Genomic DNA, 26,322 nt, shown 5'->3' with positions numbered 1-26,322 from the left:
AGATATTTCAAGTATACACACTCTTAAAGGACATCAAACACAAATTAGATATTTATAAACCATCAAAGACCCAGCCTTACAAAGTTTGTAAAACTTGCATTAATTACTGGAACACTACAGTAGACAGGATTAGCTACAAAACCTTCAACATTAAAAACATTATAACCTTTTAAAGTCAAAAACATGATCTCATTAATTCTCTCACCACAGAATGCTTGATATGGAAAGGACCTTAGATGTCATCCTGTTTAAACACCTTATTTTACTTAAGAAACTCAAGCCCAGAAAGAAGACTTGTCTGATATCACAGGCAAAAAGGCAGTAGGTGGAAAATCAGAGGAAAAACAAGATAGTACAGTTTCAGAAGCCAAAGAAAGACAGCACCTCAAGAGTAGATAAAACCAGTGTGTGTTGAATGCTTCAAAGAGATTTAGGAAGATGAAAAAGTGAAAAGTAGCCTTTGGATTGGGTAAGAAAAAGGTTTTTGGCAAACTCAAAAGAAAATTGGTCATATATTAGCAAGAATACAAATTGTGGGATAGAAAATGGAGGCAACTCACATAATTCCCAGATTATAGGAGTTAAAGAAGTAGAAAAAGCAGAAAAAAAGTATAAAAAAGCAGGTTGAAAATGATTTAAAAAATAGGGAGTTTTGAGCATTTTGGAAAGGCACAAAAGGATATATTGATCCCAAACTTTTCCTGTTTTTATGATAGAAAATAATGAATTTTAGAGTTCATCAGCCTGTTCAATCTAACACCTCCCAAAACAAACACAGTGGTGTGTGCTGCATACATGTGTTAAAATATCATACAACAGTGCTCGCTTTGGCAGCACATATACTAAAATTGGAACGATACAGAGAAGATTAGCATGGCCCCTGCGCAAGGATGACACGCAAATTTGTGAAGCGTTCCATATTTTTGTAGGAACTAGGACCATGAAAAGAATGTTTACCAGCAGGTTCATTTGTTACTTTGGATTTAGAACTTGGTTTTATTTTTTGATAGTGACAAGAATGGTGCAGTACTAGCAAAGTTCTGGAAGATGCTGTCAGTTTTACTTTGAGAATTTGGTGTTTCTGTATTTTGTTTTCAATAAAATTTCTTAAGTGTTAAAAAAAAATCATACAACACCCCATAATTATGTACAATTACTATATACTAATAAAAATTTTAAGAAAAGAATTTGTTATTTACAAATAAAACACATAAAATACACACACACACACATACAGAGCCAGACCTTGTCCCAAACTTGATATCATTCAAGATAATAGTGTAAAAAATTGCACAGGGGCTTGAAGGCCATCCAGTAGTATGATCAGGTGCTAACCTCCAATCTTCCTGTCGTTATCTTTGAAAAGCACTTGGGCTTACTATCTTCTCTAAATCTAGAATTCATACTGAGCTTAGCATTTACTTTGTTAGCCTTCTTCTCCCATATTAAATGAAATATACATTGGGAACATTTTTCAAGAAAGTCATTGTGCATGCTTATTTGTTGTTGGGACCAATTAATTAGGGGAACCACCTGGAACTCCTATTTAGCTTGGGCTAAATTGGGACAATCTTGAAAATCTTGGCTTCTCTCAAATTATTAGCATGGAACTGATCTCTTTGTGGGTTCAAATGTCAATCAAGCTCTAGGTGGGCATTTCTGTTGCTTGACAATTGATATTCTGGCTGATGTCTGAATCAGGTGTTTAGTTAGTTGCATGGATGGCTAAGAGAGTTAAAAATAGTACTGGTGGCTACAGACCTGGGCATCTATGTCATTCATACCCATAAGTGTTCAAGAAGCAGAGTTAAAGATAAACATATCAAAAGCAATTAAACTATGATGATATTATAGATTTGGGGCTGAAAATATACTTAAATGAATCATGCTGTAATTATGCCTTTGAATGATCATTTCATTTTATCCTTAACAACTATGTGTGGTAGATATTATTATCTCCATATTACACTTTGGGAAACTGAGTCTTTTCAAGAATTCCATGTTCTTTTTGGCTTTCTTCCCTATTGAAATCTACTCTCATGATAGAATCTGCAGATATGTTGTGCTACATCTTTCAAGGGAATTTGTATCTTAAATATTTTCAGTGTAGAATGAAAGTCTAGGCTCTCTGTTCAAGGTACCGTGACATCAGGGAGCAGGAGGGAAGAGCTCTTTGGGGCCAGAGTTAGATGGTCCATTCTAGCACCTATGACATCCAGCGAAGTAACCAGCACTTTTTCTTCCTATATACAAAGCTGATGCTGGCCCCACCACCTAGACTGGCTGTGTTTAGACGAAAAGGAGCCCAGCCTTGAGGGAAGATGGGAAAAGATGACCTTTGAGGTCCTTTTCTTCTCAGGGATTCAATAAGTCCTTGATGTGATGACTTGGAGGGAGAGCAGTTGTTTAATGGTTTCAGCTGGGAGAGATCAGGCCAAAAAGCAATCTACTGACTAGTGATCTGAGTTACTTGCTCAGAAACATTGCAAAACAGCTCAAATATTTGCTTTATTTGGTCAAATCATCCTCTGAGTTTCCTTGTTTCTTTGGGGAGAATCATTTTTCCCTAAGAAGTGGAGGTGGGAGGGATGCTTCATCAGATAATATTTAATGTTGGAAAAGCCCTCACAGGGCTTTTTCATTTCACAGAGGGTCTGAGATCCAGAGATGTCATGATTTGTTAAGAGTCTGAGCTGGGACTGGAACCCAGGATACCGGGCTCCCAGCCCACCCCACTGTTTGATAACATCCTTTTCAAAACTTGTATTTTTATTTAGTCTCCAGTAAAGATCAGAAAAATACAACCATCAAAGTGAGGTTTAGCGAGAGAAATAATTGCCTCTCTACTCAATCTCTTCCCACTAGGACCTTTTTTCTTTAGTAAAACTTGATACCCCAGTATATCACTGGGCTTGATATCACATATAATTATATATTATATATCTAATTAGAACCATCTCATATTCTTTGCTTTTCTGGTTGAGCTGGCCTTTGAGAATCAGGAGAAAAGGTGATCTTCAGTGTTGTTGGGTTTGTATGGTGGTACTGCCTGCAGGTAGGGAAAAGAGTTGAGCCTGAAGCTGAGGGATCTAACTTGTGTCCTTAGCAGGGAGTCCCTTTTTATTTACTGGTTCGGATGTGGACTTTGTAGGTCTTGCCTCTTTTGGCCTTCCCTTGTCAGGACTGTTGAGCAGACTAGTGCACATCCCCGAGATGCTTGACTTAAAGACTTGAGTCTCACATCCTACCCAAAGTCCCAGGCAGGGTTTTCTTCTGCCTGCCTCAGTTTGATTTACCGGGCTCACTTTAGTCTTCATAGCAGTGAGACATGCAAATAGCACATGCATTCATCAAGGAGCAAGCCCCACTAAAGTAGAAGCCCACCTGTAACTTACATAGTAGTTTGAGCAAAGAAACCCTCCTACCAATCTGAAAGAAGACAACAGATTTCTTCCAAAGATGCTAGAATTCATAGTCCTTCCAGCACAGTGTGGAATAGTATAATGGTTAAAAAAGAAGGCTTTAAGCCTGTCTGTGTTCATCTCTAGCTCCATCATTTATGTGACCTTGGCCAAATGACTTAACTTCTGCATACCCACTTTCCTCATCTAGAAATAGATCTAAGTCATATGTAGTTTTGATGACTGGAAGAGTAAATAAGTATAAATCATTTAGAGGGATGCCTGGTATGTAGGGAGCACTGTGTTAGCTCCTATTATTTCCAATACTATTGTTAGCACCTACAAAGTGGTCATAATGAAGAACAAACTGAAAGGTGTGGTCATCTGGAATTGGTTGAAACTGCCACTCTTTCTGTTCCTAGACTGTTTTGCAAATGAAGATATTGAAAGGCCTTCCCCCCACCAGGTGTGTTCAAATCACTGTGGTCCCTTCTTCTCTAAACGGAAGTTGAAATTTGTCTTGCAGAGATGATCTTGCAGACACATACATTTTCCTCCAAGAGGAGAGCAGTCCTGTTGCTGCAGCAGAAATGAACAGTGTGCTGAGTACACAGAAAGTGAAGGGCCCTTGTAAATAAAGTAGCAAATTAGCAATGATTTTGCCAGCAGTTTTAAAACAAATGGATTGAAAGAGATTTCAATAACGGCATGCCTAACTTAGAGCTGCACTTGAAGCATTTAGCAAATGTGTCATCTCAGTATTGAAGACAGAATCTAATCAAAGCATGTTTATAATTACATATCACATATAATATCTCTCCAAATTATGTTCCACCAGGTGAGATGCCATTCCCTGGAATGCTGAAATCAACTGTTTGTTAGGCCTTTATTATTATTAAAAAGAACAGGTTGAGGGTACCAAGAGAGACTCAGATAAATGAAAGTGCTTCATTTTAATTAGACAGAAGCACACATGCACGCACACACACACACACACACACACTATGGGTAGCCTGTATGGAGAACCTCGTGCCAGTAAAAACTGCCTCCAAAGGTATGACTCTATATTAATTTAAATCAGACAGAGACTGGCGCTGCGTTCTTTTATTTTTCATTAACATTTTGATTTAGAACAACAGATTGCTGCAGTGAGGGGACAAGAACAGCAGCCAGTGAGCCATCTGCCGAGCATCTCGCTGACGACTCCACTACTGAAAGAAGCTGGTGACTATGGAATGTATGCAAGAGGGACACACACCATTAGCTAAGTGACAGGATGAAAGATGGGAAACTTTGCCGGGTCAGAGGAGACAGAGATGGAGAAGGCAAAGCAGAGCCCATTCTGATTGGAATTTCAAAAGATCCGAATGCTTGCAGTAGGCCAATAGGCTAGCAATCTTTGGAGGGTGTGCTTGTAGAGTTTTTTTTCCCCTTTGAAATTACAGGTGGAACGGAGAAAAGGCGAGCGACAGGCTAAACACATACTGATTTGCTATGCATCTCACAAGGGCTCCGTTTTCCAGATCAGTGAAGATTTAGCCCTTTAGACATACCAGCTCTTGAACCAGTTGAGACTGAAATCTTTCTAAAATGGAAAGCTCCTTCTCTGCTTTTTGAAACACAGTAGAGCACTGGCACATCTAGGCAGGGGTGGTGGGAGTGGGCTGCCCAGTGCACTGTAGAGAACTGAAAGGCAGTGATGTGCTGTTAAAGTCTGCTTTTTAATTGTCACAAGGCACAGGCATTTCTAAACAGTATCAGTGGAAACAGTACTGATGGCTTGGAGGGACCTCTCCCATAACCCCATACCCCTTGTATCTCAGTGCATTCAAATGAACACAGTTCAGTTTTCCATGGATTGTTCTGGGTCTTTACTGAGCACTTCAATTCTAGCACCCAGTTGCTGTCTGTGAGTCTATTTGCCCTCTGAAATGTTTGCTCCTACACGAAATAGCAGCAGACTTGGTGATTCTGCATGCTGTTCTATCGCTGTCAGCTGTCACATTTCTGTATGTCCTCTTTTAGGAGCACCCCATTTCTAATATGCTATCTTGGGTAATCTAGCAAGGATGGAACACTGTCAGCCACTGTGAGAGAAGAGATAGAAGGCTATGAAAAAAGATTAAAAAGCATGGTGATTTGTATCCTCTGCATAATAAGGCGTGGAGGTGTGTGATGCATTGTCAAAAGTTTTTCTTGAAAATGGTTAAAATAAAAAGAGCACTTGCACTGCTGAAAGATGTGTGCTTCAATTATCTGGAAAATTAGCTTAGATGGAACCACTCATTCCCTTATAATGCTAGTTAAACGGAGATAGCATGGTGAACGGAAAGAATACAGTATTAGCCTCGGTTTGGGTCCCACCCCTGCCACTTACTGGAAACAACATTTGAACTTCTTTGAGTCTGATCCTTTAACCGTAAAATTGATAGAGTAATAATATCTGCCTCATCCCCCTATTCAGGGATACAGGAGCCCTGAAAAGCCCAATACTTTGCCATGGCTGGAAAGTTATGGACTTGATTACTAGCACAATGTGTATCGATTGATTGGTATTGGCTTTTAGCTCAGCATCTATGCAGTGGAGGATGGAGAAGGATGCCCATTGGCGACAGCGTTTACTATGTGCAAGGCATCAAACAGAGCATCCAGTGTGATTTTTCTCATTTAATCCTGACAATCAACGTATAAGGGAGATAGTACTATGAACCAAAGCCCAGAGTGGTTAGGTAATTTGCTGAGGGCCACACAGCTGGAAGAGAAGAGGCAGAACCAGAATTCTAACCCAGGTCAGCTCCAGCTTTAAAGCTCACATAATGGTGCTTTTAATATTTGGAGCCCAAGTTTGCCTACTGTACTGAACAAAAGAAAACTCCATATTATCTAAACAGCATGCCGTCCTTACAAGGGACTTGAGGAGTGGGAGAATGGGTCATGAAATATAAATTCCAGAGTGTGGGCCTCCGCTGTGGAGACCAGACTTGAGTGCAATGCCTTGGTAGAGTTAGGGGCATTTTCTGAGCATCCTCAATGCCCTGGGCTCCTTAGCAACGAAAGGCGAGGAAGAGCAAGGAAGAGGGCGGAGTTCTCCCATGAGATGATCTGAATTAAACATAGTTGAAGCTAGAAAGGACCTTGGAGGTAACTTAGTCTAATGCCTCTATTTTTATCAATAGGAAAAGATGTGGCAGTGACCTATGACCCAGCTAGTTGATAGTGGCAGGGCCAGGTGCGGGAAGTAAGAACGTTTTCTTCCATAACATACTGATTCCTTTATAGGCCTTGAACAGTATCACCCTGCACAAACCAGCCCCAGCCATCTCAGCTTCTCAGTTTGAGCCAACCAACCCGAAATACCACACCTTTCCCACCTCCGCCCCACTTCCCGCTTCACCGGAAAACACAATCACAATTCTCAGACCGTGTGTGTTTTCAGCACTCATTCACTGAGGCTGTCAGAGGATCTCGTTGTCCTCTGATTTCGAGCTCTGAGATTAAACACATCCCCAAACAGCCTCGTTTCCCTTAATAACCTATCATTGCCTTAGCAGTCATAAATGCATTGAACCTTCTCTGACAGAATTTATTTATTTATTTTCAGCTGGCACCAGCTCTAGGTGAGGGGGTTCCATATGTTTACTCCCCACAGGGTAAAGTAGGCCTGACTTTGACTTGCCCGAAATTTGTTCCTTTCAAGCTTCTAGAGGTGGGGGTGGGGGTGGGGTAGGAGCCTGTTGTTGTGGCAAAACAGGGCTTGGTGAGCAAGGCTGCTTCCCTATTCGTTTCATCTTGTGGACTATGGCCACTTACTACAGACATAAGGGGCCCCCTTGGGGATGCTTCTTGCCTGGTGAACATTTTAGGCCCAACGGTCAGTGGTCTCTGCTACAACATAGGGTGCTTTGTGACTGCTTTCTCCAGTACTCCCTGGCCAAAGTAGGAAGGCACTTTCAGGAAGAGCTGTGATCTGCCACTGGCAATAGGGTCCCCTTAGGCTAAAGGGCAGAAAGGGGGCACTTCCGGGTTGGGGGAGGGAGGAGATGAACCTGGATGGACACTGTCTGGACCACGGTGGCAGCTGTGGAAGGCAGCCAAAATTCTGAAACTAAGGACAGTAAAACCTCATTTGGGCTTATTCTATTAACACATTTCACACTACATTTCTTAAGGGGCTGCCTTGTCAGATAGGATTTGTTAGTCACTTTTGGAGCCTGCTATTGAAAAACTCCTTTCTTGTTTCTTTTTAGCATAACCTTCTGTGCAAGTGAACTTGAAAAGGTTATCAGACGGAAGGGTTTACCTGTTCTCATCTCAGCTAAAATAATGTAAAGATGAAAGTACCCAGCGTGTATATTTACCGAGTACCTGGAGAGATATTATTCAGGAGGTGCAGCAATATCTGAGCTGCCATCAGGGACATAGCCCTTGCCTGATGTGGGACCATATGTGTGTCAGGGTGAAATGAACACTCTGGCTGTAATCTATGTACTCCATTCAAACAATTGGCAATTGTAGTTTCAAGCAACTGGCAATTTCATCCACTTTACTAAGTTTTCCAAAAACACATAAAGCAAGAACTGGCTGCGAAGATAAATATGAATCATCGGAGAGAGGCCATCTGCTGCAGTGGTCATTGCTGGGACAACAGAAGTCTCTTGGGAATCTGGGCAAGCCTGAAGGCATTCTCCGCACCTGACTGAACCCTTCCCATTACCTTCCTGCCCCCTCACTCTCCCTCACCTGCAATGAAGTTGGCATTTTGAAATGTAGTGGAGGCTTATTCTGGCCACAAACACCCAATTAATTAGGTCCCACTTACATGATATCCACAGGCAACTGGATTTTTTTTTCTTTTCTCCCTTTTCAATAACGGTCAACAAACAAAGAGCTGCAATGATTGCTTTCGGATTGTTCTTAGGAAATCAGGCGAACTGAGTTCTAGTGGCAGTTCTGATTGGCTCTATGAGGTTGAGCTCTCTTGTCTCAATCTCTTTTCTTGCATATAACATAAATATGTTGGCATAGTTGATCTCTAAGGTCCCTTCTGTCTGTCATGGTCTAGCTTTGCAACACTGAGGGTTTTCTTGTCAAGACATCTCCCAAGGCTTAGTATATTCAGACTAGTCTCCTGGGTCATCTCCATCTTCAGTCCTCCCATGAGATAATCATCCACTTCAGGTAATTGCATGTACCTAACAATCACATTTCTTAGTTTTCAAAGTGCTTTCACATTTATTCGCTCATGTGATCTTGATAACATCCCTGCAAGGCACACAGCTAAGGCATTATCATCCCCATTTTGTTCATGAAGAAACTTTGAGAGCTACATTAGTAAAAACAACTCACGCAAGGTCAGAGGGTTAGATAATAGTAAAGAGGAAACAAGAACCTGGGTTTCCTTTTTTAGTTCAGAAATTTTAAGTATAATGTAAAAAGTTTAATTGACACAAAGTTATACATATTACAGGGTAGAGTGTGACATTTCAGTACATGTATTCAATATGTAATGAGCAGATCAGGCTAATTGGTATACCCATCACCTCAAGCATTTATCATTGGTATTGGGAACACTGAAAAGCCTCTATCCTAGCTATTTTGAGAACCCAGGTTTTCTAACTTCAAGTCTGGTGCCCTTTTCCTTTGGCAAATATAAGAATGGCAATTAATATTTTTGGAGTATTCAAATATGCCAAGTGCTTTCTGTATATTTTATAATCAAATTTTTACCACAACCTTATGAGGTGAATACCACTATCTTCTCTATTAGTCAGACAGCAAAACTGAGGCCTGGAGGCATGAAGTTCCTTACCTGTGGCTTTAAGACTAGAAAGATACTGATCTCGGGTTGGAACCCTGAGAGCCAAGTTTCTGAGCATAACCGTCATTGCTCTATGGCTGGTCTTGAGTTATAAAGCATGCGCCTTAAAGAGAATGGAAGGTCAAGTTGCTACTTTTGTTGCCCTATCTGGTGGAGAAATAAGGGTCATTTCAGAAAGACCAAGGCAATGGAAAGTCAGAAGGCATTTATTACTATGCTCACACAACTGTGCTTGTATGCAGGTACTATAGGAAGATGAGGGATAATTGTAATCCTTAGTGAATTGGGAGTCCACCTGCATACATAAAATTGGATACTGGTTTGAAATATACATATATGTCATAAAATAACTGTGCTACAATAATTTATACATATCAAAAAATAAAAAAATTAAAGGACTTTTAAAGGGGAAAAAAAGGAAAAATGTTGCCAATATAATATAAATTAAAAATGCAAGATGCAGATGCATATGGTAAAACTCAATTTTGTATGATTCTTACTTTACCTGGGTGAGTCTTCCCATCAATAATTTTTTTGATTCTGGTACTGTGGTACAGAATTAAGCCACCATCTGCAGCGCCAGCATCCCATTTGGGCACTGATTCGAGTCCCGGCCACTCTGCTTCTGATCCAGGTCCCTGCTAATGTGCCTAGGAAAGCAGCCTCAGAGGAAGGCCCAGATCCTTGGGCCACTGCAGTCACATGGCAAACCTGGATGAAGCATCTGCCTCTCCCTCTCTGTAACTCTGCTTTTCAAACAAATAAATGTCTTTAATTATTTTTTTATTTCACAGTGAACATGAATTAATATTACACTTTAATGTCTAAGATCACCAAATGATTTACAATTTGAAAAAAAATCAGGTTGGGGTAATATGTCTTACCTATATGCAACAATTAGAGAAACAGAAAATAGTAAAGTGATAAAATCTGAAATATTAAGTACAGTTTTCTGCCTGTAAGATGAAAAGCATGGTGGAAAATAGCCCACTCTGTGGATCTGCCAGTCTAGATTCTCATCTTGACTCTGTTACAAGGGAGATACATTACATTTGGCAAATCTCTCCTCCTTTCTTGTCTTCATGTTACTCATCCACAAAATGACGTAGCTGGACTAGAACTACTTGACCTAGTGCCAATAGTCTGTGATCTATAATGGAATGTGATGGCATTGTTTTGCTCATTCCCAACTATAAATCAGAAGGTGGTAAAATGATTACAGATTAACACTGGAGGTGCTGAATAGAAGATGCTATTAACCATGGCCCCTGAAACTCACACTTTACTGGATTTCTGCTTCATTTGCTGTGCATCTATTCATCTTCTCTGCCACCTATTTAAAACTGACAGGGTTGTCATTGTCATATGCAATATCATTGTGCAGCAGTGAAAGCTAAGAGGAGAAGCATTGTGTTGGCAAGGCATCTTGGAGAAGTTCCTAATGTTAGAAGACTTTAATCCCAGCTCACCTATCAAATAGCTGTGTGACTTGGGGCTACTCACTTAGCCTCTCTGTTCCTCAGTTTCCTCAGCTAAAAAATATGATCTGTGATCCCCTAAGACAACACAGCAATGGGCTTGGGTAAGAAATGAGGAGACAAGGTAGTACTTGTGGAGCATTGGGTTCCTGGGATCTGGAGGGAATACATTTGCCTTTGGTCATCCCCCAGGTTTTGGCCTGCTGGAGATGGCATGCTGTTAGATCAGCTGCAGAAGACTGAGAACCAGAGTGGGTGGGGAAAGTCTGCACTGCCTGGTGGTCCTCAGCAGAATCCTTTCTGGTGAATCTATGCTTGTAGAATCAGCTAGTTAACCTTTGCTCTGGAGAGAATGGAGACTGAAATGCTGGAAAATCACATTAGCAAAATTTCTCTTTCAGCTTTTCCATATCTCCTTCTTTTGCTACTTGCAGTTTGACTTTGGCAAGCACCATCAAATGAGGAAAATCCATCCACTCAAATGGATATGCTCTAAATTTCCATCTACACATCACATGCAATTAAAGAACTCAGAAAAGTCATGGCTGGACCAGTTCAACTGGCAGCACAGTTTTCCTTGTCTGAGTGAAAAACTTCAAGATCTAGCTTGCCACTCTCTCATTTCAAGTACATTAAAATGGACTCTACATTTAAAGAAAATTGTTCTTTCCTTCAAGCCAGCAAGTGCCAAGGTTATCATCTTACTTCCTATGTGGTTTTATTCAAATTAATAATTTCATATGTTATTCAGAGGAAAAAATCAGAAGGGATCTGGTTTCTAGACAATTCCAATTCAATGGTGGTATGCTTAGGCCTTGAAGTATGTATGCCCTGGCTTTTTAGGTATCTTATCACTTATTTCTTTTTCTATCTTTTTTTGTCTCAAGGCAAATCTCCAATGCCAAGGACATGCAGTACGTATTCAAAAATTACCCCATCCAGCTTCTTCTCAGCTACAGATTCAGGGGTTACCAGCTAGTTTGTAGAGCTATATGGATGGCTACACATGAGAAAAATCTCTCACAGTTTGGTTCTCACCAATTTGATTCCTCTTCTCCATTTATCAACCACCTCACTACTCTGCGTTAATAATAGTTAACATTTGTTGAAGACTTACTATATGCAAGACATTGTGGTAAATATTCACATGTATAATCTCATAATTTTTACAGTAACATTATAAGGATAGTTACTATTGAATGCACCTTCATTTCACAGGTGAGAAAAATGAGGCTCAGAGAGGTTATGTAATTTGCCCAAGGTCATATTGCTAGTAAGAGAAGAAAGATTCAAATGCAGAGAGTCCAGTGTAGAGACATTCTCTGCCCTTTGATGGCTCCCTAAATAAGTATAAAAAACAGCCTTCCACTAGGCATGGGTCAAAGAATAATCCTTTCTTCCAGAGAGTTAGGTGTAAAACCCAAGAGACAGGAGTTAGTGATTTAAGAGCTGGGTAGTACCAGGTCTTTTACCCAGGGGAAAGGTCACCTTTCCTCATTGTTTTCCTCTTCTCATGTTTTACAGATCTATAGTCTGTGGAAGGAAGAATTAGGGACAGTAAGAGTTAGGTGTGAAAGAAGCCATGATGCTGAGGGACACCACTGGTAGGTCTTGCACAAGGCTGACTGATCTCTTGTAAGAGTCTATGATATTTAGATGAAGAATTCTTAGACTCAGAGATGTGCCAAAGGTGGGTCTCTGTTGAGCTTTCATCATCTGAATGACAAGAGTCTAAAATGATTATCAACTGCTAAGTGTCACCAGGAAATGGGAAAGAACCAGGGGAAGATGTAGCCAATGTGTGTGCCAGGGCAATGCCTTCTCCCCAGGAGAATGGGCAGTATGGCATGCTTCTCTCTTCAGTGCCCTGGGCTTTTAACTCCAGGGTCAAGGAAGAAATCTTGCTCACTAATAGCTCTGTTGCATCCAAGGAAGTGAGGGGGCTTCCTGCAGGAAAGGGAGCTTTTTCTGAAGCCCATCGGTGGGCAGCCCCATTTCCAAGACAAAATTTATGAGGACTGACTGCAGAGCCAGTCCCCTGGGTGCTTGGCCTAAGTGTTTTCTTCCTAATCAATTTTAGGAGTACAAATAGATGTCCCCTGGGTCTCTTGGAAGTCACAGGGGCTACTTGTGTACCGTTGGATAATGAATTGTCATAAAAAGAGCCAAAAGGATGACTCATTTTGATTGGAAGCAGACAGAATTCCAGATGAATATAGTTTCTTTGGGAAAGAAGATTCTAGGCTTTCCTTGAATCTGTTAGCCTTTAGATTATGAAGAAATATGAATTGCTGAGTTCTTTGACCACAGAATATCTGAGTAGCTGTTGCTGTCAAGAGGCAAACTGGCTGGGCAAGTTTGGATGCATGGATAGAGATGTACAAGGGCAGGGTGGTAGACTGGTGATCTGAAGGGGTGCTTTGATGGCTTTGTTGGCAGGCAAAAATAATTTTGGGTTTGGGGAAGAACTGAAAGCTAGAAAGGCTCAGAAGCCAGCTATTCAGGAAGGAAATCTGATCCCTCAAATGACAAGAGATTTTACATTTCAGATGAAACTAGGTTTCTGTTTATAGGACGAAAAGCTCCAAAGCTCTTCAACTAATAATGATATTGATAGTAATATCCAATATGTGCCAGGCACTATCCTATGTGATTTATGTGGATTTGTGAATTATTTCATTTAAAGCTCTCAACAACTCTCGGAGGTAAGAACTATTGTTTTTTTTTTTCACTTTGTATTTGGGGAAACTGAGGGAAAATGAAGTTATTGTGAATTGCTCAAGGTTTCACAGCTTGTAAGTGGAAGAGATGAGATGAGCAAGGATCATAGAGTGTCATGAAGGCCAAGAATAGATGAATATGAAGAGAAATTTCTAGCTATAGAAATTTCTAGCTATAGAAATTCTTATAAGAGAATTTGAGGGCTCTATTTTGAATGATCTTTTCTCAGTAAGAAATGAAGTGAGGTGATAACTGAAAAATTAGATAAGACTTAATGATAGGATATCAAAGATGGAAATCTCAGAGCCCCTCCAGAAGAACTCCTCCACTTCACAAATGATAAAACCTAGAGTCAGAGACAGGAGAGACTTGTTCAAAGTCATCCAGGCAGTTGATGTCAGAACTGAGACTTGAACATAGATCTCCTAATTCCTAGCCTATTGATCATTCCAATGCACCATAACCCCTTTACAGCTTCGTAAGCTGTAAAAAACATGGTATCCCAAGTGTTTTCTGTAATTTATAAGACATTGACATAAATCGTGTACTATGTATGTGGGTAGGTTATTCTTAATCTATACCCTAGAAGTGGTCAGTTACTCTCATTGGAGAATACTGAGTCCACTTAAAAAATTCAAATCAAGGATAGTTCTAAAAGCATCTCAGGAGTTTATCTCCACTGAACACCAGATGCTTTGTTAATTAACATTCATATCATTGATGAAATTAGTAGTGTTCATTATATGTGAACCAGCTAGAAATATGGTAGAGGTATTCCCAAACTTGCAGAAAGAATATACAAGGCTCTAATAAGCTCTGTAGTATTATCCCTTAGAAATTGTATCCTAGGTTCAATTTGTAAATTGTCCCGTGGGCAGTCACTAATGGGGTTTCTTGGGTAGCTGAATTCTGCCACTAGAATGCCGTCTTGTCTGCCTTAAGTGAACCTTCAGGCAAGGTGCTGTTGGAACACCTAAAAGGAAAAGAAGCTGAACTCGACTGAGCCTATAAAACAGGCTGCACAAGTGCTTTGTTTCTATTTGATATTACTTTAATAGGAAGTAGAATGTTGTCTGAGGCTTGCTTTTATACCTGGTAGTGAGGTTATGGGGGAGAAGACCTATACCTCCCACTCTAACTATGGCAGGCTATTAATATTCAACAAAAAGTACCTAATCAATGTGAATGATCAAGTTGGCTTAGGTCAGTTTACAACTTCAGGTAACCAACTACACCCATACATCTTTATTTTGGACCTTGGCCTGAAGGTGGTTAGCCTCTTTTTTTTAAAGACATATTTGAGAGAGAGAGAGCTAGAGAGAGAGAGAGCTCCCATCTATTGGTTTAGTACCGAAGTGCCCACAACAGATAGGGTTGGGCTAGGGCTGAATCCAGGGGTTTGGAACTTAACCCAGGCCTCCCATTAGGATGACAGGAACCCAAATACTTGAGTCATCACTTCTGCCTCCTACTGTGTGCATTGTCAGGAAGCTGGAATCAGGAGTCAGATATGAACTCAGGTACTCTGATATGGTATATGGTCTCCTTAACCACTAGGCGAAATGCCTGCTCCCAACCTCTTTTCTTAGAGTATGTGGGATTCTCCTACCATGGGTGACTGTTGACAGATCCTTACTTAATTCAATGGCTTCCCAACTGTGGGCCTATGGTTTGCATATATTGGAACAAACAGGTACCCCCAAACAGGCCCCTCTAGAAGTGTCTCTTTTAACTTGATGAGTACTTCTTAATGACTCTGTGCCAGTGTTCTGACCTTACTGTAGGCCTCAGCATTGCGTGGGGAGAGATTATTTAGAGTTGAGATTGCATTCAACAAGGTATATATGAGAAGGACTATAAGCATATGCACAAGGAAGAGAAGGCTCCACAGTATTGAGATACCTTGATGGCACAGTAAGAGGAGAAACTCAAAATAGGGTTTCTTCTGAGAGGAGCTTTTCTCTGCTGTTCTCAGTAGTTGTAACTACCGGTTAATGGAGCTACCTTAACCAGTAACCTAGCTGCTGAAAGGATTAGTATAGTGTAGAAGCTTGCAACTTCCACTTCTGATCACCTCAGATTCTGTTGTAGGCATTTTGTTTATCTCACAACATTTTTTAAAAAGTTGGATTTGAAAATTTTCAGGTAGGGGCGTGGGCTCTCCAGATTGCCAGAAGCCCTACCACTCCCTATTATGACAAACCCAACCCAGTTCCCCAATTATGTGATCTGCCTCGCCTCTATAATCACTTTAGATTTCAACCCCGGTTGAGATTCTAGTAGGTTCTAGTAGCAGGAAGATCTCAGGTACAATTCTGGCTCTGCTACTTAGTCAGCTGTGTGACCTTGAGCTAGTTCCTTATTCAAGGGTCTTCAAAAGTTCATGAAAAATGTGTAATATGAAAAAAAACTATGCATAGATTTGCTTTAAGTGCACCAAAATAAACTTCTCTTTTAATTAACTTTTCCATGAACCATTTGAAATACCCTTCTACATTTTGAACCACCTCTGATCTAATTCCTCTTTTGTAAGTTGGGGAAGAGAGTTTCTCTCTTTTAGCAATATTGTAAAGTTTCTATGAAATAAGGCATATCAAATATCCAGTGCCTTCTGTGTGGCACAGGTTCAATAAAAGGCGGTTATTACCATCATTGTTACTATTATTTCAGCTCTAGTTTTAAGTTCATTGATAGCAAGGATGTAGAGGAAGGCACACCAAATGCTATAATAAACTGATTGCAATGCATCTATTTATAACAAATGCGTTGGCATTTTCCATGACACATAGTTTATAGCATGGCTAAGGACCAATCATTACCTGCCAAGCAAAGAAGGGAAGCAGCATTGTTAATACGAAGAGCATTCTTTTGTCTCTGCTTATCATCCAGAAGAGCATCTTGGCTTTGTTTCCCTTAGAGATTGTGCCTTGAATGTGGTCTTTTTATTATTTTAACTCTTGGATTTCCAGACTGGGAGCCAAACTCATTAATACTTGCTTGGGCCAATGGCACCTCACTTAGATAGAGATATAACATGCAAAAAACTCCTGGCACAATACCTGGTGCTTGTAGGTGCCCAATAAATATTCAGTTTGTATCTGTATATCTCTGTTTGCAGTACTAGGGCTCATTAAACTAGTGATTCCCAAATTGAGCCTGCAATAAACTTGTGATTCCCAAATTGAGTATGCATTAATATCCTCCATAGAGTTTGCAAAAAAAGGCCTATTCTTATATGTCCTGATTCAATACATCTGGGGTATGACCTATGAATTCATATTTAACAGGCATTACTGGTGATTCTGATATAGATGGCCCAAATCAAGAAATACTCTTTTGAACTAATCAACAAGTAGCTTTGGAAATTACAATGAAATATATGGATATTTGAGAATCTGTAACAGATTCTGGTTGCTTGTGGATGTTAGTGCCCTTAGTACCTTAAATTTACAAGGGTATTTACCCATAAATTGATGCATATGCATATCCATGCATTTACTCCTCTGTGGCCTGGGTCCTGATACCTTTCTGTCTCATCTATTGCTGTTGGCCTGGCTTCCTTCTGGGCAGCTGCAAAGATGAGGGCCCTGGACCCTGGCTGCAATGAGTAATTGGCAAGGTAGACCAGTTAATCATGGATAATTGAGAGGGGACTATTTTTCATCCCAACAATGTTTAAAAGCTTAAAGAATCCTGACTACCATTATGCCTGCCTCCATACTGCCCCTCCATCACAAACTAACTTTACTTCTGAAAGTTTTGCACTGTAACTGGAGAATACAGAGGCTGAGTCCATCTATTGCAGCAAACAACTATGCACAGAATAGGTGGCATGTGCACTACCATCAGAAGGGTGTGACTTGATGGAGCAAAGGCAAATAAAATAGTCAAAGGCAACTAAAATCATAGTTAATCCAAGTCTAGAACTTATCCCTGGAGAAAGTAAAATGTTGGAAAATAGGTGAAGTGTACTTTGAGGACTCTTCTTCATCCTTAAGGGTTTCCAAGTGCCCCCTAAATTCCCATCACCAATTTATTGGCCCACCTCTTTGGGCAGGGTCACTTACCTGTCCTGGAAAGGCCCCTTGAGTATCCTGCAAAATAATGGGTTGTAATCTGAACAAAGAATTCTGGTTGAAATATTAATTGCTGAAAAGGGCTCAACTCATTCCCTTCCAGATAGATAGTACACTTCCATTGTAGCAGTGCAGTAACACAAATAAATGCATTTGTAGCATTTTAAACTAATGTCAGACTGTTGGGAGTTAGTATTTTGAGGGAATCAGGTACTGTTTTGCATTCCTCAAATGACACTAGGTAAGCTTTTAATGACTTCCTGGGAGCAGTCTTGGTTCAGATATGTTAGAAAGCAACATTATTTCCTTTTCTCCTGTCAGTGAGTATCTGGAACAGACCTTCAAAATGGTAAACTTTTTAGGCTCTTAGGTAAGTAGATAGTATTTGAGTTGAGTTGCACTTCTTGTTCTTAACCCTGTTTAAGGGAAGTCAGACAGCTGAGGAGCAGGTGTTATATGCCTTCTTCCTGCACACCTTAAGGGACGCAGGAAGCTAAGTGGAAAGGAAGTTGGAACTGCATACCAACAGTAGCTCTCTTGAGCAAGTTGTTTCAAAAAGGGGTACTTTGCAGTGTGGCAAAAATCCAGAAAACTCTCACCCTAGGTCATGAGCTACCTCCACTGTCAGCTTGCCTTCCAGTTCCCACTCCATATCCCTTTAAAACGCAATTATAAGTAAGTGCTCTCATCAGACATCTATTCTTGCCACCTACATGTGGTTGAAATGGCCACAGTTGTTGGGAATATGATACATTCTTGAGTCAGAATGAACCAAATATGTCTGGTACAGAACTTTCTTTGGAAGAAGCTACAAATGTGGGAAGATCTTATTTGGAAGAGATTTTTCTTTGGTGATCACAGCCTCCTTACTCTGGACTCTTCCTCCAAAGCGTGGTTCAAGAATCAGCAGCATTGGCATCACTTGGGAACTTTTGAGAAATGCAAATTCTTGAGCCCCACTGCAGACCTAGTGAATCAGGATCTTCATTTGAGCAAGATCCCCAGGTGATTGGTGTACAGGTGGAAGGTTGAAAAATGCTATACACTGAATTGTGTCCCATAGGGTCGAGGGATCATTACGAGCTGTGTTTCTTCTCCTCATTTGTATCTTTGCTCCTGTATCTCTTCCAAATAAAGATGGTCATGTTGAAGATCATTGCTTATGGAGCCACTGACAGTTGTTAACTGAAGAGCAGGGAGATCAAGACAGAAGGAAATAAACACTTACTTCTGTGACCAGTACCCTCATGGAAGTCCAGAAGACAGTTTACTGGTTATTACCATTGGGAGGGAGGCCAAAAGTATGCTTGAAACAAGGCAAGGGAGGGGTGGAGGAAGAGGAGGAGATATGGCTCAGCTAGCCTTCCGAGCGCCTCCAGAGCTACCACTTATTGACCATGAGAGTCCTGTTGCCCCATAAACATGGCATTCCTCATGCTATCTCAGGAAAAGGAAACTTTCAGCCTGATTTTCAGCTTCCCCACCACCCGTCTCCTCTCCTGTGACCTTCCTTCTGTGCCAGTGCACCTCCTGCGAGTGCCCACAGAGGCAGTTCCAGACTCCATAACAATCTTTTTAAGAAAATGGATCCCTATGAACTTAGCTCGCTTCCCAAATCACTCCAAAAGCTTTTAGATTCAACTCAGAGAAATTGAATCTACCTTTGCCTTGGGTATACTTACACTCAGCCTTCTATCTATATGCAGCTACCTTTTTTCCTTTTTTTAAAAAAAACCTTTTATTTAATAAATATAAATTTCAAAAGTACAACTTTTGGATTATAGCGGTTTTTTCCCCCATAACCACCCTCCCACCTCAAACCATCCCATCTCCTACTCCCTCTCCCATCCCATTCTTCATTAAGATTCATTTTTAATTATCTTTATATACAGAAGATCACCTAAGTAAGTATATACTAAGTAAAGATTTCAACAGTTTATGCAGCTACCTTTTGATTGTGGCCTGTGATGCTCTTCCACAACCAAAGCCAGTTACCATTTGCTTGGGTTAGAGTGAACAGTCACTTTGAACCTCAAATCTAGAAATATCCTCATTTAACTATCTTTCCTTGAGTTTGAGGCACTATGGTTCTCATAGTCTCTTTTAAAGCAAATGTTCCCCAGTTAGGTATATTCACTTTTTATCTTCCACTTTCAGCTATATTCCTGTACTGAATAAAAAGCTGCCACTTCCAAAGTATAGTTCAGGCCCTGAGGAGGGTGGACCAAAAACAGCGGTGTTTGGTGGAAAAGAAAATTTATATTTGGAAAAGTTCAGGGCAGAGAAAGTTCCTTGGTAAGTTTAGTGTGCATAGGATACAAGGGCCAGGGGTCAGTTAGTGAGTAGGCAGTTGGAGACCAGCAAAAGGGAATAAGATGGACACAGCAGGAGAACATAATGGCAATAAGAGGGAGAAATATGAGAAAGACACATTCTGTCCATGTTAACCTTTTACTAAGGGCTGGCCCCTTTCTGGAGCTGATGCTGTAGCCCAGGCCTCATCCCACCCACAGGCTGAAGCTATTTGTAGCTCTGTGTCTGGAGCCCAGACATTTCCAGAGCACCTCCTCAGCAGGAGGGAGTTCCTTTTGTGTCTTTGCAACTCCCACATTCCTGCTGAAGGATACTCATAACCCCTACCTGGACATTTAATTGCACCCTCCAGTGGACAATTCATCTAATTATACCCAAAGTCTCAAAGCCAAATGAATAAAGTCAAAACTTGATTGTTTTAGGAAGCAGATAGAGTATAGAGATGTTTTTCTTGATCTTAGAAGATAGGAAGTTTTATGAAAGGTCCTTCAAATATATTTACAGTCTCAATCTAAGAAGCTCAAATGTAAATAATCTGGATAAGTATGTTTTACTCATTCTCCAAAGTTATGAATTTTACCTCTTGAAATTCTGACCCCCTCTTAAAAAGCATGGCATATTTTAATCCTTAAACCAACTGTATAAAAATGACAAATCTCTTGTCTACCAAGGAAGACAAATAACAATGCCTCAGCAGCTTTATTTATTTATTTATATTTTTTAGCTTCATTTATTTTTCAATTTGTTAAAATGAAACCAGCCAATCACCTCTGACTACACATAACAATGAAATTTAAAAATATATCCAGAGCCAGAAACACAAAATAAAAATCTCAACCAACTTTCACTACTCTCGTTCAATCTTCGGGACTAGGGAGGCAAATGAAAAATTAAGGAAACAACCTCTGTAGAGGCAGAAGTAAGGGGATGTGGAAAACTACTTTTATTCTAGGGAAAAAAGTTGCAATTGCAGAGAGGAAGAAAAAGGATGGCCCATTTTGCAGTAAGCACAGATAGATAACAAAATAATTATCTTCACTCCTTCCTCACAACCCTTCCAACCAACCCCCCCCCTCGCCCCCGTTATGGCTCCATCCTCCCAAGTAGTAGACCAATAGTAAGCTACCTTCTAGGGGAAGTATTACACTTTGCAGGAAGCTCACCTTTACAGCCTGCTGATTGCCATCTATTTTTATGGCCCAAATGAACAGCATCACCTTCCTCCCTCCTCCCCCTATAAAAATGAATAAAAAAAACCACAGTAAACCTTGTGAGAAGGTGATTTAAATCTTTGGCACCACTGAGGCGACTTCTTTGTGCTTCAGTAGGCTAAGACAGCCAGCTAGCCAGAGGGACTGAGAAGTGAGCTAAGCCAGTGAGCTCACTGAAGACTGGCCAGCAGACAGAGGAGAGAGGGAGAACAGCAAATGCGCAAAGATGGGGGGAGTGAGGGTGGGAGGTGGAGCCAGAGCACACACGGGTTTAATATGTGAAGATCTGTTCCAAGGCAGGAGCTGTGATCCCCTGGGGTCTTCACCCTGGATCCAAAGCTTACATGGAAGGGGCAAACACCAAAAGAAAACCAAAACAAAGCAAACCCACCAACAGGCAGAGAATGGGATCAAGGGAGGCATTTTCTTCCCAAGTGGACCTAAATGGTTAAATGGATCCTGCCAATTAGAATAATTAGATAATTAGATTGTGACTCTCTGTAGGCAAGAGACCGAAACCTGTCTCGGCTAAGTACACTTGGTAACAAAATGCTCTTAGTTATAAAAGGAGCATGTTCTCAGTTAGCAGGTATATTTCAAATGACTTGAAAAAATTAATGTAAGAAAAATGTGCAGTTGATGGGTTAGGTCTAAATAGCAAAAGGGATTTTGCCTGGGGCTCCATTAGAGCCTTCGCTCCTAAGTCCCACTCAGTCTCACCATCACCATTGCACCTCCATCAACAGCTTTTTATTTAAACCAACGTTTAGAGCACAATTCCGTGGTGAATAACCTTTAAGGTTACGTTTGCCTTTTCCCTGCTTCCTGCAAACAGTGCGTAATCCACGAGCACATTTGTTGGCTGTAAAGGTGTACAACAGCAATTTTTGCAATGACAGTGCGGAGAGGGAATATGAGATCTGTGTGCTAATGAGCTGACACTGCAGAGGCTGGGGCGGTGTAGTGTGGAGTGCACTACAAGTGCACAGCAGCAAGACACAGGAGGGGACTTCAAGGGAATCGGCAACATTTCCTGAGGAACCAGGACAGCAAAGCCACAAAAGGGGACTCGCAGTCCCTTGGTGTACACACACGCACACACACACACCCCCCACAAAGCCTTGGGATGATCAGATCTGTTTTTTGAAGAACAGACACATCATTCAACAACATGTGTGGACATCTCTTCATATAAACTGATTGTGGGTATATGAGTGCTTGTGTGTGTATGTGTGTGTGTATGTGTGTGTGTGAGTCTGTGTGTGTATGCAAGTATCCTGAAGCCAGAATATTCACGCTGTTCTTCTTTCTGGGGTTATCTAGCTAAATTGAAAAGTAAGGCAGCAAACTCTATTAATCCCTATGAAATGGGAACATGTGCTCCAAATCAGATGAGTCTCCTCGATAAACTTCAATTCACCTCTGAGCTTAGATCCCAAGTGAACCACCTTTCAAAGCCAGGGAGGCTTTTATTGGCCTCTTAAGGCACAGAATGAAGTTGGAGTCTGTCTTAAGCAAACCTCTTGGGGGTTATGCCAAAAAAAAAAAAAAAAAGGTTGCTGGTGAAGAAGAGTCTTTAAATAACTGATGCCTGAGATTGTCTGCAAGGAGATCTTCTGAATACATTATGCGTGGGTGGGCGGGTGGGGGCGAGGAGACAGTATGGAGGGAGAGCAGAGAGCACACACAGAAGGTGCTGCTACCTTTTGTTTATTTATGATTCTATTTACCTGCATACCCATACCCTAGAAAGTGTGTGCCTGCCTCAGCATTGAGGCTGTAAGAAATATAATGAGAAGAGATCCATTCTGGTGCTAGAGGAAGCTGGAACTAGGAATTCTGCATGGCAACCAGGGAAAGTTTCTTTAATTTGTGCCAGCCCATTCCATACTGCTCAGGAAGGAGGGGGTGGGTGATTAGCTTTGGACTCATCTGGGGTTTTCCTGAATTCTCTCTGGGCTTTCAAGAGGGCCAGGCCAGAGAGCGCAGGAGTTTTTTCTTTGCACCATCAGGGTAGTCACTTGGAGGAATGGAACCTGGGTTCACCGGGTAGGCTACAGTGATGAAGTAGAATTTTTTGCTGACTTCTGAAATATTCCATCTCCAATCACACCCCTCCCCCATCCACGAACCATCAGCAAAAAAGAACAATTTAGGCCAGTGGGAGAAATGAGATACACTTACAAGGCTTCCCTGGCCCTTGAAATATTTGGTTTCTGCATTCAGAAACTATGGTTGGATTATTTTCCTTACTCATACTAAGCAGCTGCTGGGAGATAGCCTTGAGATCTGGCCCCGCATTCAGTGATTGTGACATTCAGAGATGACTGTCTCTGGAACCAGAGAAGATGACAGCTTTTCTCCTCTGTCTTTTGAGCTGTGAAGTCCAAGAGTGCAACAGGCAGCTAGGTACAAATCGCTGGTTTCTAGATATTTCTTTGTGTGTGTCTGTGTATGCATATGTGTACATTTGGCATGACAAAGGGCAAAGTCATCTTTTTGTGTTTTTCTTGTTGCTCAAAGAGCCACATGCCTGCTCCCACACTCAAGCCCCTAGGCATAACCCACCTTTTAAAATGTAAGTGCTATGGATTTAAGGTAAAAGAATTTGATCAACTTCTTTTCCTTTGCATGGTGGTTTCTTTATTGCTGTGAGAGGTAAGGCATTAAGGTAACTCAACCCCAATATGAGTGACTTATTGCCTGTTCCCAAACCTTGGATTTTAATGTGGCAAGGACTGTTTCTTGTCTGCTCCTTGAGTAGGGTTCTGATGGCCCTGAGCTGACAGGTGTCATTCTGGCTTGACCATAAGAATAGGACCAGAAACTTGGGAAATCAATCATTCCTGAGAAGTTAATGTCTTTCTTATCAACGTCCTCATCAGTGGAGGGATAGTGAAGTAAGTTGAAATAAATATTATTCATTATTAATGTCAATAAACCCTAGTAGTTTCATGTATTTGGCTTTAAATCTGTTCTAATTGATATTTAGGAAGCTGAATTTGAGACTCAGCCTCTTGATGAGATCACAGTGCTGCAGGATTAAGAGTCAGATGTGTGTTGTAAATGCTGTGGAGACAGGCTAGGATTATTGAAATAAGATGCAAAGTATAGACAGACATTTTATAACTTTCACACTTAGCTGGAATTAATAAATTCCTATTTTTGTCAATGTCGGAAAGCCAAAGAATGTCAAATACACAGAGTATCTCAGAACATGTTCATATAAGGATCTGTAACTTCAGCTAAAATTTTCTTAAAGCTGATAACTGTCACATTTCTTGCAAAGCACTTCACTCCCATCCCTTTGGCCCAAGTCTTCAAATCTAAGGAATCTACGCCCTGGGGACATTTTCAATAGTGTTTTGGAAATCGCATATCCTTTGAGGCAGAAGGAATTGAAGAAAATCACTCTAAAGTTACCCCCAATCAAACATAAATATCATTCCTCTCTTGAAAGAAAAATGAAAAAAAAAGGACAAACATTCCAAACTGCACCAGCCACAAGAGCAAAACATATTTTATGTCATCATCAGCTTCACTGTTGGGAAAACTTTTGGTGAAATAAGCTTCAATGAAGAATTCTTTCTCATAAAGCATTCAAACCAACTAAAACCTTGGGCCCAACAGGCTATTAGCCAGTTGAGTTCCTTTGATTTTACTTCTCGAAATGTCCGCTTTGCAGAGAAACAATCATGGAGCACAATTATGGGTTTCAGAAATGGCTTTGGGGCTGCTGAAATTCTTCCTTTTTTATATTCCATTTTCCTGCTTCCAGCCTGTCTTCTCCCACCACCCCTGACCTCTTGTACTAAATTAAGAACAACGATGTTGTCCTTAACAATCAGGGGAGTGAACCATACTAGGAGGAGGCAGAACTAGCTTTTGAAATATTCACCTGAGCACTGTCATCTCCCTTCCCCTCAGTTTGGCAGGCATTCATCACTTGCAATCAGTTTGTGGTCTTATCAGTTCCTATCAGAACTCGCTGGGTAAGAAAGGTGATATTCTAGGACAGAAAGAGGCCAGGGAATCGGCCTGATCTGTCCCTCAAGGTCATTTATTTGCAGACTTTCTCATATTTTGTTCCTATATATTAGGCATGTGTCAAATTCAGCTCATGGCTACAGTCAGGCACTAGCTTTAACAGTCAAGTAATGTAGATCCTGAATTGACTCAATCAAGAAGCTGCTGCTGTTGCTTTTTAAAATCCTGTGTGAAGAAATCTCCCCAACCTACCATGCTATTTTTTTCTTTCTTTTTTTTTTCCTTCAGCAAAATATGGCATGGGGGAAGGAATGTCAGCTTTGCAGGGAGAAAAATGAAACTTTTGCATCAGACATTATTTACAAACGACTTTCGCCCAGTGCCTTGAGTTTTGCCCACTGCCTAAAGCCTCCCAGCAGGATCCTCCTGAGTTGATTTATGCAGCCTGAAACCAGGATTGACTAGAGCCCCCAAAATGCTCTGTTGAGGCAATCATTCCCAGCACACACGCGGACCCCAAGCAAAATGCAAACGAGATCCTCAAGGTCCCAAAGGGAGGAAAAGCAGATCTTACTTACAAGCATTAGTCACAGAAAAACTATTGGAGGAATCCAAGTGATCTACGTGGTAATTCAAATGGAAGGGCTTCTCAGTGGTGTTCTGGTTGGTGTTGTATAACTGCACGGCAAAGCGGAAAGCGCTGTGCTCCTGCACCGTGTTTCTCATGAAAAGTCCACCTAGAAGCAAAGGGAACCGAAATTTGGTTTGTGTCCCCTACCCCTGGACTAGTTAGAAAGCCGAGGATACTAGCGATTACTGATACCTCTCTGTGATACCGGCTTGCATGACTGAGGACTGATTTTCAACCTGTGTATTTTTCAAGACTTGGGAAGTCAGATTTCGGCCAAGAGAAACCTTGTTTCTCTCCACGGAAGAGAAGAGGCTAGAGAGAAGGGAGAAAGGGACGAGGAGGGCTGCTTTGGGGTAGGACGATGGGACTCAGAGTGGGATTTGGTTCTTTCTTAGGCAACAGCTTTCTTACCCCCCACCCCCACTCCTCCACCCCCCGCCCCGCGCCTATCCGCACAGCTGGTTCATCTTTTCCCGGGGTAAAGAGAAAGGCTGGGAAGAAAAACAATTTCATTCCCCTTGTTTCCCCATCCCGTTCCTCACAGCCACCTTCCCCCGCTCCAGTACAGGGGCTGGTTCCCTAATGGCAACAATTCTAACTTCTTGACTTGTAAATACAGACAGAAGCTGAAAGAACTCCCTCCCAGTGCCCAGGAGCCGGGCTCCAGACCAGACACAGCGGCAATT

At 41.2% G+C, this 26,322-nt stretch overlaps 1 protein-coding gene and 1 non-coding gene across 5 annotated transcripts in view; one reads left to right on the top strand and one right to left on the bottom strand.

Annotated features, from left to right (window-relative positions):
- GRIA3 (glutamate ionotropic receptor AMPA type subunit 3) overlaps positions 1-26,322 on the bottom strand; it is a 311,476-nt gene that overhangs the window by 284,188 nt on the left and 966 nt on the right. For all 4 annotated transcript variants that reach the window (XR_011385359.1, XM_008273165.4, XM_002720270.5 and 1 more), the window contains exon 2: positions 25,584-25,742. Coding sequence is in view for 3 of the 4 variants with exons in the window: in XM_008273165.4 (XP_008271387.1) it covers positions 25,584-25,742 (159 nt within the window). In the remaining variant the exon portion in view is untranslated. The remainder of the gene's footprint in view (positions 1-25,583; positions 25,743-26,322) is intronic.
- On the top strand, positions 819-925 carry LOC127485104 (U6 spliceosomal RNA). Its single transcript, XR_007912277.1, has one exon. It is a non-coding gene; the product is annotated as a U6 spliceosomal RNA (small nuclear RNA).

Source organism: Oryctolagus cuniculus, chromosome X, assembly GCF_964237555.1.
Source record: "Oryctolagus cuniculus chromosome X, mOryCun1.1, whole genome shotgun sequence".
Lineage (NCBI taxonomy): Eukaryota > Metazoa > Chordata > Mammalia > Lagomorpha > Leporidae > Oryctolagus > Oryctolagus cuniculus.
Note: the sequence above shows the minus strand (reverse complement) of the source record. Positions and strands in the feature narration are given on the sequence as shown.